This window comes from Vitis riparia, chromosome 5, assembly GCF_004353265.1.
Source record: "Vitis riparia cultivar Riparia Gloire de Montpellier isolate 1030 chromosome 5, EGFV_Vit.rip_1.0, whole genome shotgun sequence".
In the NCBI taxonomy this organism is placed as follows: Eukaryota; Viridiplantae; Streptophyta; class Magnoliopsida; order Vitales; family Vitaceae; genus Vitis; species Vitis riparia.
In genome coordinates this window covers 16,842,825-16,856,250 of record NC_048435.1, presented here as the reverse complement: position 1 = coordinate 16,856,250, position 13,426 = coordinate 16,842,825, and the positions used below count along the sequence as shown (strand labels likewise).

The 13,426-nt window shown below is 42.4% G+C and overlaps 1 protein-coding gene across 1 annotated transcript in view; it reads right to left on the bottom strand.

Moving 5' to 3' along the window:
• LOC117914359 (O-fucosyltransferase 1-like) overlaps positions 1-13,012 on the bottom strand; it is a 55,818-nt gene extending 42,806 nt beyond the window's left edge. The window contains 2 exon segments of the mRNA XM_034829666.1: positions 12,609-12,774; positions 12,906-13,012. Coding sequence (XP_034685557.1) covers positions 12,609-12,774; positions 12,906-12,913 — 174 coding nt within the window. The 5' untranslated portion in view covers positions 12,914-13,012.
• Positions 13,013-13,426: the final 414 nt, after the last annotated feature.

The following is a 13,426-nucleotide window of genomic DNA, read 5'->3' as shown; positions in this document are numbered from 1 at the left end:
CTTCCAATTTAGCCAAGCCTAAATTACCCTTCAGACCCCACAACTTTGCCATTTGGGTCCCCCAGCTTCTCAAATCGTCCCCCCTTCCTGGCATTGGGTCCCAGCAGCCAACAAGGCAATGGGCTAGCTTCTTCAAGCTTTGACTTAAGACCCTATTATCGACTTTCACCCTGACCACCTCTTCTCCATTGCTGCAAGGCTGCTTAACCACCTCCACGAAGGATTTTCCCAACAGGGGTTTCCTAACTTCTCCTTATCCTTCTGTCTCATTTGCCTCTCTGAGACAAACTCCACCTCCCGCAGCGCCCCCACCAGAAGGGCCCAACCCCCTTTTGCTCCTCTGCCTTTGGGTACAAAGATGCTAAATCTTTTCTTTTCCCGATCGACAACACCCAAACGGAGGAAGCATCCCCCCTTGTTTTCGCCGCGCATCAACGAGAAGGTCCTCCCATTCTCTTGCCAGAGTTTCTCCCAATGTCCAGTTCTCGTGTCCTTGGTGCAGAAAACCAGACCTTCCATGAGCGGCCCTAAACTCGTCGGCCCCAGCTTAATCCAAGAAGAGACACCTCTCTTTCTTTCCACTATGAAAATTTGCATCTTGCCCTTCTTCTTCTCTGTCTCGACCTCAAAGGTCTTGGTCTACCCCAAAGCTACTTTTCCGAGCCCCTGACTGGATAAAGCCCGCTGCGTCCCCGTTCGCACCCTAGAACCATCTCTCTTCTCCATCTCTCTCGCTCACTCTCTCTCTAGGTCTTTCTCTCTCCCCCATCTCTTAAACAGGATAAAGAGGGGGTATACAGTTGAAGCAACAAATCTATATTTTCATCCTTTATTTTTCCCATTCCAAGATAAATTAAAAAAGCAAAAAAAAAAAAAAACTCACTTTTGGCAACACCCAAGAATTCAAGATAATGTCCGAGGGGAAAGGAATCAACTTCCATGGCTCCAAGACAGACAAGGGATATGACTATTGAAACACCATTCTTCAACTCCTTCCAAATTATTCTATCAGTGACATCCCTCCTCACCAAATTATCTTGCAATCTTGAGAAAAGGACTCAACAATATCCAACTCTCAATCATTAAAGTGTCTAAAGAAGCACAAATCTAGTAACCCCACCCCCCAATCCAAACCAAAAAAAAAAACCGACACATCCCAGACATCTGCCACCCAAGCGTTTTTGGACAATGAAAAAGCAAACAAGAAGAAAGGGCACACACAAGGGCTCCTTCTCACACTATCTATCTTCCCAAAATTTCACCCTCACACCATTTTGCACTTCAAAAGCCACCTTACTAATAAGAAGGCCTTATACCTTCCTAGTAACTTTCCAAACACCAACCCACACTCATCTCTCACATCACAAGAACATCAACTGCCTTCTTCCTTTCCATACTTTCCCTCTATAACTTGTTTCCAAGAAATATCCCCTTTAGAAGCGAACCTCCAACTCCACTTACCAAGAAGAGCCTAATTAAGGGATGACAGGCTGCTAATTCCCAAACCCCTCTTCCTCCTATCCATGCAAATAGTAGCCCATTTAACTAAATGAGGCTTATTCTCTAAAGCCCCTCCTCCCTATAAAAGTCTCTTTGAATCTTCTCTAGTCTCAACCTTAACTTTCTAAGGTAGCAAATAAGGACATGTACTAGATAGGCATACTAGATAAAGTGTTTCAAATCAACGTGAGTCTTCCCCCGTAGAAAATACTACCTCATCCACATTGAGGGCCTTCTACGAAAAGTCTCCTCTACCCCATCCCAAATTGAACTAGATTTGAATGGAGCACCCCAAAGGCAAACCTAAATAAGTAAACGTAAGCTCTCCCACCTTGCAACCCAACTTCACCACATCCAGTAACCCCCCCTCCATTTGGAATTAACTTACTTTTGTACAGGTTTATTTTCAGCCCTAAGGTTGCTTCAAACCACATAAGAAGTCAACTCAAATGAACCATTTGATCTTGAGGATCCTAGCAAAAAACTGGAGTATCATCTATAAACAAAAGGTGGGAAACCTCCAAACCCTCACCACCCTTCCTTGCCTTTAAACCTGACCAAAAACCAACCTCCCTGGCCCTTTCCAAGAGGCAACTCACCACTTCCATAGCTAACACAAATAAATACGACAAGAAAGCATCCCCTTGTTTCAAACCCTTAGAGCTCTAAAAAAAATCAAAGGGAGTTCCACTAACAAGTGTTGAGAATCTTACTATAGATATCCACTATTTAACATGAGCCTAGTTAACATGAGCATATGCCCTTTAAATAATCACCTTCTTCTCCAAGTTGTTCTTTTTTGTGGCTCTCAAATTCCTTTGGATCAACTTTCGATTCAGATTCTACTTCTTCAATACAGAAGTGTAACCTTTTACTTTGACAAATAATGAAATAATGACCATGTCCTCCACACTTGAAGCATAATGGAGTTGTTAACCCTTTTTCCAACACACACTCATGGGTGCTTTTCCCTTATTAACCTTTCCCTTAGTTGGATTCTAAGATTGTTGATTGCCACCTCTACCATTCACACAATGAGGAGTGTTGGAATTTGTGTTACTTGGGTGTTTACGTCCTACCTGATTAGAGAAAGGCCTTCCAATTTGTAACCGCAAACATCTAAAAACCCAAAAATAGAGTGTTTATTCAATTTAAAGGGCTAGTTGATAAGCATTATCTATGGTGTAGGTTTGTGCAGCCCTCTCAAGTCGGATCTTCATTCGAAGTCCAACTTTATAGCAAGCAACAATTTGAGCCTTACCTTCCTTCACTTTAATTTGAATACTCAAACTCATGAAATTTTTTTGTATATTTTTCAAAGAATTTATTACCTTATTTGATTTTAAACATCTTAGCGTAGAAGAGTTGTTCATTATCAGTTGGGAGAAAGCATTCTTTCATATCTAATTTAATCTCATTCCATGTGCTCATAGGTAGCCGGTTGGTTCTATAAAGTTGATCTTCAATATTACGCCACCATAAACACACTATGCCTTTAGAAAACAAACTTTAATATTCTTAAGCATAGTATATTAATCAAAGTAATCTTCCATAGGCATAAGTCAATCAAGAAGAAGTTGTAAGATTCAATTTTCCCAAAAATCCAACAACTTTAATTCGTATCTTTCTTGTCACGTCGTGATCTTGCTTAAAGTTTGTGCATCTCTCAATATTCATATTATGATGCATGTCACCTATTGCACCCCTAGGTGGATTACCCATCATAAAATTACTTTGCAATTCACATACTTTATTAGGTGATTGATCATAGTGATGGTTCCCACCCCCTCCTTCAATGGATTGTTTTTCTTAACTTATTTTCAATAGTCTCTTCTTATCAAAGGAAAAAACTTCTTTCCATTAGTCTTACTCTATCATCCACCTAGTTGTTGAGTTTCAAGAATGTCCCTTGTTGGGATTGTTATGTATTAGAAATTTCCTCCAAACATATTGAAGCAGAATCTTGATCATTAAGATTCTCAAAGCTCATGTTTAGGTAATTGTTATACTCCTTAGTTGCATGCACCTTCAAGCCAAGGATCTCACTAATGTAGAACAACCCTAAGATAATTGTCTACGATCAAATAAGTGGGCCTAGGATTTAAGGAAATGAACAAATAAAAATTATGCCACTAGAGAAAAGTAAAATAAAATATAGGAAAACAAAGATAAAAAATAAAAAAATAAAAAAAGATAGAAACTTTAGAGTCTCATTAAGGTCGTTTAGGAATCTCACCAAGAAGAAAACCAATGGCGTCTCAATTTCAAAATATGCAAAACTTAATATTGTTTCACTATCAATCCTTAATCCCATTTTACATCAATTATAGGTAGCAGAAACTAGAATTTGAATAAAACTATGAAAAAGTTAACCTTATCCATGTAGTAACTTATTAGGACTTTTATCCCTTTCCTAAGACTATTAAATCTTCTCAAAAAAAAAGTTAAAAAGTCAGAACTTTCTCTTTAGAATTAGGTGTAGAAACTTCTTATAATAAAGTTATAGTAAAAAATACTTCTAGATTCTAAAGGCTCAAAATAGATACCTTTTAAAAAGAGATTAATTTAGAAAATAGAAAATGTTAAGATTTCTTTTAACTAAAACTTTCTAAATTCAAATACCAAATATTAATTAATTATGACACCCAAAAAATAACAAAGTTACTTAATTACCCTTGATATAGTAATTTAGGATTTCTTTCTTCTTATATTCCTTTCTCGGTTAGAACTTTGATATTCATCCTCATCAGTCTTTTAACTTGTCAAATACTCACACTCTCTTTCTATAATTTAAGACATTTGAATACAAGCCACAAGGAAAATTTTGGATCTAAAAAAGATGCGAGAGAGAGAGAGCGTGGGCGATCCTGCGAGCGAAGAGGGAGAAGGGGATAGCAGGGCGGAGAATCGAGGGAAGAGGAAGAGAAAAAGCTTCGTGGTGGAATCAAAGGAGTTTGAAATAGTGTTTGAGGAGAAAAATGGTAAGAGCTTTGCCATCATCTCGGAGAGCAAGGGAGGGGTAGTTTCTTGGGTCCGGCTAGGGCCGGCGAGTGTGGGTCTACTCTTAGAAGGGCTGACACAGTGCTTGAAGGACGGAAAAGATGGCAAATGGGAGAAAGGGTGGAAGGAAAAAGGGAGGGTCTACTCTCTGGTAAGAGAGACTAACAGGGCCGGGAGTTTCATCCGCTTGGGGGTGACGGATCAGGAAAAGAGGAGATTTGGGATCTGTATACCAAAAGGGAGAGGGGAAAAGGGTGGATGGGTGTCGTTGATGGAGTCCCTCTTGTGGGCTGGATTTCGGCGCGAAGGAAAAGCAGTGGAACAAGGGCCAAGGGAGTCGGGCAGGTCATATGCAGAGGTGGCCAGGGGCTCGGGGTTAAGGGATTCCGCAAGGGTTAGAGTAGAGCTGAAGGAGGAGGATATACGGAGCAACGTGAACAGACTGAAGCATTGTCTGATAGGGAAATGGAAACCTAATTCGGCTTGCGAAGAAGATCTATCGAGGCTGGGGTGGACAGCGGCAAGAGCGTGGAGATTGAAAGGAAAGTTAGGGCTGGCCAGACTGGGAAAGGGCTGCGCTTTGATGGAATTTGAGACGGTGGAAGAAGCTAAGTGGGTCCTTGCCGCGGGGGAAAGATCTGTGGGAGGACTCCATTTGGGCTTGGAGATGTGGAGTCCGAGATTTGGATGCGTTGCAGAGGATGAAGAGAGGAAAGATGCGTGGGTAAGGATCATGGGGCTCCCAATCTCGTTGTGGGTGCCGTCGGTTCTGAGGAAAGTGGGGGATGAGTGTGGCGGTTTCGTAGGAATTGATCCTCAAACAGAAAGGAAAGAGGATTTGGAATGGGCAAGGATTAAGGTTAGGATGAACGGAGGCTTCTTGCCGAGTTCGCTGGAGATTGGGGTGGAAGGGGAGATGTACGTTGTTCCCTGTGGTGGGAGATCCTGCCGGCATTGAGAAGAAACCAGGGGGATGGGCGTGAGGATGCTGGACGGGGTGATCGCTTTCCACGCGCGGGTTGGTGCGTGGGAGAGAAGCGGGCGCTGGAACCAAGGAGCAGCGCCGGTCAGAGGAAGTGACGGGAGAGCAGGTGGGAGGGGAAGGGGGAGAAGTGTTTGAAAAGTGGGCCCATGTCGGGCGGGTGGCCCGACAGAACTCTGGTCCAGTGGGTGATGGGTCAAGCTCCTCTGGATCGGGGCTTGGCCTCGTGGGCTTGAAGCGGGACAGCGGGCCAGTGATCCAAGGCCCAATGGAAGCAGGTGGGTTAGAGTGTGGGCCGGCTGAGGTTCAAGCCCCTGATGGAATGGCGCTCCTGGCCCATGGGCCTGATGTTTCGGCTGGGGGTTTCTGGGCCAAAGGCAAGCCAAGTTCATGGGCATAGGCCATGAAGAAAATTTGGGCCTAAAAATGGAAAGGGATTTTATAAAGTGTCGCGAGAAGGAGATCTTTGGAACGCAGATGCCGGCTCCCCTGTGCTCCATGGCAGAGAGAGCGATCGTGGAGGAAGCTCTCAGGTACGGGTCCTCTTTAAATCTTAGGGTTGGGGATTCTTCTCCCTCTTCTTCTTCTCTTTTTGGTCGGACTCCGGCGAGGGAGTATTGCGACCTTTCTGGGGATTTAAGGGTGAGCCGCCAGCAAGAAAACAACATAGAAGATGCAGCTTCAGGGGGGGAGCCAGCGCGAAGAGAGGGCTGTTGGGATTTAGTTGCGATTAATGGCGATGCTCTAGAGGACCAAAACCCGGACTGGATGCCAGCCGTGTCTGGATCCCAGGCCCAAAGGAGTGTGAAGGAGACAGATTGGGAAGAAAGCAGCTTGGCTAAATTCAGCAAGCTGTTGGGTTTCTCAATAGAGGGATTGGAGAGGGAGATCTTGGATTTCCTGTCTAAAATAAGGAAAAGACGGGAAAGGATACATAGCAAGGGACTATTGGAGAGAACTAAATTTGAGAGGGAGCTCAAAAGGCTGGAATGCTCAGTCAAGTACAAGGGGAAGGAAAAGAAGAATAATTCCATGAAAGATGGAGGGGGCCAATTGCTGTTGGGTTAATGAACCTCAAACTAATGAGCTGGAATGTGAGGGGTGCAAATGACGTCAACAAAAGAAGGATTATTAAGTCTGTAATTAGAAAACAGAGGGTGGATTTGGTGTGTATCCAGGAGACAAAAATTCAGTTAATGACTGATGGGGTGGCGAAAAGCTTAGGGGTAGGGAGATTCTTAGACTGGAGAGCTATTGCAGCTGCTGGTGCAGCTGGAGGTGTTTTGGTTTGTTGGGATAAAAGGTCCTTGGAAATGTTGGAGTGGGAGGAGGGCATTTTTTCAGTCTCTTGCAAATTTAGAACTGTGGAAAATGGGGCAACATGGGTGTTCACGGGTGTGTATGGCCCCTTCAACAAAGAGGATAGGGAGTGTTTCTGGAATGAGCTAGGAGCAGTGAGAGGTCTTTGGGGTGACCCATGGTGTGTTGGGGGTGACTTTAATGCTATTCTCGCGCAAGGAGAAAGAAGCAGGCAAGGGAGGGTGACCTCAGTTATGAGGAGGTTCGCTCAGGTTATGGATGACCTTGAGCTCATTGATCTTCCCCTCCAAGGGGGAATTTTCACGTGGAGTGGGGGGCTTCATAACCAAGCCTGGGCAAGGCTTGACAGATTTCTGGTCTCGCCCAGATGGCTTGACCAGTTCAGCAATGTGACTCAGAAGAGGCTACCTAGGCCTACATCAGACCACTTTCCAATTACAATTGAAGGGGGTGGCAAAAGAAGAGGCCCCTCACCTTTCAGGTTCGAGAACATGTGGCTAAAAGTGGAAGGCTTTAAAGAGCTATTGAGGAGTTGGTGGCAGGGGATATCGGTTAGTGGTAGGGCTAGCTATAAATTGGCAACAAAACTGAAAGGAATTAAACAAAACCTTAAAATCTGGAACAAGGAGGTGTTTGGGAATCTGGAGAGTAATAAACTGGCTGCCTTGCAGCAAGTGGACTATTGGGACCAAGTGGAAAGTGAGAGGAGGTTGTCTGAGGAGGAATTCTCTAGAAAGAAAGAAGCAAAAGAAGGATATGCTAAGTGGGTCATGCTGGAAGAGACTCACTGGCGGCAGCTATCTAGGGAGCTGTGGCTAAGAGAAGGGGACAAAAATACGGGGTATTTTCATAGAATGGCAAATGCGCACCGAAGAAGGAATGCCATGGAAAGAGTTAAAATCAGGGGGGACTGGCTGTCAGAGGAGAATGCAATTAGGACCGGAATAGTAGACGCCTTTCATCGGCTATTAACGGAAGACTCGGAGTGGAAGGCAGATATAGGGGGTTTAAATCTGAACCAGATTACTCAACAAGAGGCGGACTTCTTGGAGCGGCCTTTCATGGAAGAGGAAGTCCACTCGGCTCTAATGGACATGAATGGGGACAAGGCTCCAGGCCCGGATGGCTTTACGGGAGCTTTTTGGCAATTCAGCTGGGAGTTTGTGAAGGAGGAGGTGTTGGAGATGTTCAAGGAATTCCATGAACATAACACCTTTCTTAAGAGTCTCAATGCCACGTTCTTGGTGCTGATACCCAAAAAAGGAGGAGCGGAGGAGCTGGAGGACTTCAGGCCGATCAGTCTTTTGAGCGGATTATACAAACTATTGGCTAAGGTGTTGGCCAATAGGGTTAAGAAGGTGATGGATAGAGTGATTTCATATGACCAGAACGCGTTTGTAAGGGGAAGGCAGATTCTGGACGCGTCCCTAATCGCAAATGAGGTGATTGACTCATGGAAAAAAGAAGGAAAGAAGGGCCTAATCTGCAAACTAGATATTGAAAAGGCGTACGATAGCGTCAATTGGCAGTTTTTGATGAGGGTAATGGAGAAAATGGGTTTTGGGGCCAAGTGGAGGGAGTGGATATGGAGCTGCATATCGACTGCCAAGTTCTCGGTTTTAGTAAACGGGGAGCCATCTGGTTTCTTCCCTAGCTCTAAGGGACTCCGGCAAGGCGACCCCCTATCTCCATATTTGTTTATCATGGGGATGGAGGTGCTGAGTGTCCTGATTCGAAGGGCTGTGGAAGGGGGCTGCATCACTGGATGTAGAATCCAGAGGGGTAGGGGGCAGGCTGTTAGCATCTCTCACCTCCTCTTTGCGGATGATGCCATAGTATTTTGCGAGGCTAAGAAAGAAGATATGACCTGTTTGAGTTGGACCTTATGCTGGTTTGAAGCTGCTTCGGGGCTGAGGATTAACTTGGCTAAAAGTGAGATTATTCCGGTGGGGGAGGTGGAGGAGATCCGGGAGATGGCTGTGGAATTGGGATGCAAGGTTGGGCAGCTGCCTTCAACCTATCTGGGGCTGCCCCTGGGTGCGCCAAATAAAGCTAGCTACGTGTGGGATGGGGTGAAGGAACGGATGAGGTGGAAACTAGCCTTGTGGAAGCGGCAATATCTCTCTAAGGGTGGTAGAATCACCCTTATAAAGAGTACATTGGCTAGCATGCCACTATACCAGCTGTCCCTATTCCGTATGCCTAAGACAGTGGCGAGAAGACTAGAAAATCTGCAAAGAGACTTCTTGTGGGGAGGGGGAAGTTTGGAGAGGAAAGCTCACCTTGTCAGTTGGGAGAGGGTGTGTGTGAGCAAGGAGAAGGGGGGGCTTGGCTTGAGGAAACTAATATTCTTGAACAAAGCCCTCCTTGGAAAATGGGTTTGGAGGTTTGCTCATGCTAAGGAGGAGATGTGGAAACGTGTTCTTGTGGCTAAGTATGGACAAGAGGAATTTGGGTGGAGAACTAAAAAAGCAAATGGGGCTTTTGGTGTTGGGCTTTGGAAGGATATTATGAAAGAAGCAGATTGGTGTTGGAACAATATGGCTTTTAAGGTTGGAAAAGGCACCAAAATCAGTTTTTGGAAGGATACTTGGTGTGGGGATGTGGGGCTGGCCAGGAGATTCCCTAATCTCTTTAATGTGGCTGCACAAAAAAGTGCCACTGTGGGGGAGTTATGGGACCAGTCTGCTGGCCAAGGAGGCTGGAACCTTAGGTTTATTAGAAGGTTCAATGATTGGGAGCTGACCCGGGTTGACGAATTGCTACAAATCTTAAGGAGTCAAAGAATATCCTTGGAGGAAGACTTGGCTGTATGGAAGGGGGGAAAAAATGGGAAGTATGAAGTCAAGGATGCGTATGGGCTGGTGACCAGCCATAGCATCCCTATGTTTCCCAAAAAAGAAGTTTGGGTGGAGAATGTTCCTTCCAAGTTAGCGTTTTTTGCTTGGGAAGCGACTTGGGGAAGGGTTCTTACTATTGATAGGCTTCAAAAGAGAGGATGGCAGATGCCTAACAGGTGTTACCTTTGTGGTAGTGAGGAGGAAAATGTGAATCATCTTCTTATTCAGTGTACAGTGGCTGGAGTGTTGTGGGGGATGGTTCTTAGCCTGTTTGGAGCCCAGTGGGTTTTTCCAGAAACTGTAAAGGAGGTGATTATCAGCTGGAAGGGCTCTTTTGTGGGCAAAAAGAGGAAGAGAATTTGGAGATCCATACCGTTATTTATTTTTTGGACGGTATGGAAAGAAAGGAATAGACTAGCATTTAGGGGGGGGGAGCTTGCTATACAGAAAATTAAATATTCTTTTGTTTGTAATTTGTGGGGGTGGGCTAAGTTGTATAATGGTGCGGAGTCCCGCTCCCTTATAGGTTTCCTGGAGTGGCTAGCCTCCAGTTGAGGGCTGGTGGGTTTTTTGTTTGTTTGTTTTTTGGTCTTTTGTTGTGAGGCCGTCGTCGCCTCGTATACTCCCTGTGTACCTTGCGGCGTTTTGCCTTTGCTAATATATTTGTGCTTACGTATCAAAAAAAAAATAATTTAAGACATTTGACAATGTTGTTTACATCCATCTCTCCCATAATCTCCTCTCCTCCTTACTAGGTAGCATATACAAGCATATTTAAGTTAGTAAGTTTAAAACAAATGAGGATTAAAGTAGAGAACCATTAAATCCAATGACCAGATCTACTTAGTTCTTTGTCAGTTTAAACTCCTGAATGACTCTTCCAGCCCAGAAACATCCACTTAGTCCGCATAACAATAAAACGCATGATCCCCAACCACAACAACCCCTTAATTTCAATGATTCAAACCTGATTTTGTCAACTGTCATTTGCAGTATCAACACATAAACAACCATTTACAAAAATATATTTGAGATTCCCCATTATAACATAAATAACAACAGCAAAGAATTGTGATAATGAAGAACAAGAAAGTAATAGAGGATCTGTTGCTTCCATTTGCTATTTCTATTCGCTAAGGTTCATTGATCTTATGTGTTACAATATTTAAATCCCATTTGCTTATTGGGAACTTACAATTGCAGTAAAAGCACATAAAGGGGAGCAACTGAATGATTTAATGCCCTGTTTCTGCTTGAATATCAACTTCGAGCTTGAACCTTAAAAGTTCATATTTTTCATTTTATTGATGAATTGAGTGGGAGATAACTATTGGTGCTCAGTGAGTAGCATTGAGATTCACACTATGCATCATCATCTACATGAAAAGGTGTGCATTCTATTTGTTTCTAATAAGCACCCTTTTTTTGTGTTTACAATCGAACCTTGAACCTCCTCATTCTTGCTCCAGGCCTTTGCTACCTAAGCCTCCTCTTTTTAGTGCCCAAGCCAAAACTTTCAGGTCTTCAAAAGTACTTCTACTCTGCTCCTGCCACAAACTAAGAGTTCCCTTGTACACCTAGCACATACTGGAATTGCACCCATTTATGTGCTTCTATAGAATTCTCTTACAGTGAGATAAAACTCACAAAATAAACAAAGTGATAACTTTTGAGAATGCTATTTTTACTTTCTTTTCCATTTTTAGAAATTAAAAATGAAAAAGTGGGAAATTATTTCCTCGATACCTAGCTCAAGCAGCAAAGTGTTAAGGCGAGGAGATAGGAGGTTCCAAGATTGTCTTTATAAAATAAAAGGTGGGAAACTAATTTCGTGTCCCTATATAAATTCGGCAGCTTTCAAAGAAGATAACACAATGTTATGTGTCTCTAGTTTCACTTTGTGTTCCCTATTGCATTTTCACCAAATGTGTTACCTGTGTCATTTTCATATTTTCCTGACCTAAAAACAGGGAACTTTCTGAAAACAACACCACACAAACCCAAGACATGGAACAAAAAATGGAAATGGCTTCTGAAAAAATCTATACTATCTACTATAATTATGCTATACGCATTATTATAGCAAACAAGGGCTTTTTAGGTTCTATTTTAATCAAAGCTACAAGAACAGGATGATCTCATGGCTATCAAGAACAAATCAAATCCCATGGTTCTATTTTGCAATCTTATTTGCTTTTATGATGAAAGGTTGAAATGATTGGACAAAAAATTCTTTGACAACCACACATGAAGGGATGTTAATCCTATTTAGAAATCCAATGGATCCAGTCTTATTGATACAAGATGAAGATAACAAGAAAGAAATAAAAACTGATTTTCTCCTACTTCCTTTTATCACATCAGCTCTGCTTAGATTCAAAAAATCATGGAAGTATGAGGGAAAGAGGGGGGAAAGGGAGAGAAAAAATTAGTTTCAACCCATTAAAGTTCTTTGTCATCCTTCTCCAATTTTACTACCCTTTTATACGGACAATCAAATGCATAAGTTTTCTAATAAGCTTCATTATAGTTCAATTTTCCTCGTATTTTCCATAACAAACCAAACAAGATAACATAAAACTCCTATTTTCCTTTGCCTGATGCCACCCGATATCCATAAGGAGAACCTCAAGCGATAATATTCCAATCAAATTATTTGTCAATCTGTTGCTTTAATCAACCTCTCCATCTTTATTGTTTGTAAAATTGTTTTCAACCAATAAAATCAAACAAGTTACAAGTGTCACTTAGTTTTCATTTTTAAAAACTGTTCTCCAATTTACATACCTAAACATGTTTTTCAGCTAAAAACCCTATAAAATCTTTTCCTTTTCTTATTCCTAAATCTTACTTTCTGAAAACCGCTTCCAAACAACAGAACCAACATGTCAGCATCACAGCACTGAAAAAACATCACTGGCATTCCAATAATTCAAATGCTTCGCATTCACTCTTCTTCCACTGACCTTAGATCCATATCGAAAGGAACGATTGCCGTTGCTGACCGAAGACGAAGAGAAGAGCAACCAAACGGTGCAGATCAAGAGAGCCGTGACTGCCACTGAAACTCTCCCCAAGACAGCCTTCAATCCTCCTCCACTCTGATGCTTGGGCTGCCTATGGTGCCCGTATCTGCAACAACAACAACAACAACAACACGAGCAGCAACAAGTAAGATCTAGGCAGGTGTCTGTGTGTTTGGTTGTGTGGAATATGAAAGAAAATGAAAGAAAATGAAAGGAAAAGTATGGGTAGGTGTTTACCTTCTCATGATGTTGTCTTTGTTTTCTGCAACTTTGATGTTCTCGGAGGGAATGCAAGGAAGTTTAGAAATAAAATTTATAGAATAAAATTGATGGGCTGGGGAATGGGAAGTGACGTAGATCCATTCGATTGGTTTATGCACGTGACTTGGATCAACATTTATTAATATTCAATTATATTTATGCAACTCGGTTCGACCTTACTCGTATTATTTTTATATCATTGTCTCCTTTATTTGTAATAACGCTTAATAATATTGATTTGGTAGTTTAAATTTTTCTTTGAATTAGAAAGCAACAAAAATAATAAAATGGGATAAAAAATTAATTATTATGGAATTGTCTTTTTACCATATTCTTCAATTGGGGATAACAATGTCAAAGTTCGGGATTGGTCCGCTCATTCCAATCTCGTCCCCGTTATTTGAATTTATTTTATTATTGTCTAAAGTAAATAAATAAATAAATGGGATGGTGTGAATAGGACTTGTTTCGTCTTGAATTTTTTATTTTTGTAAATT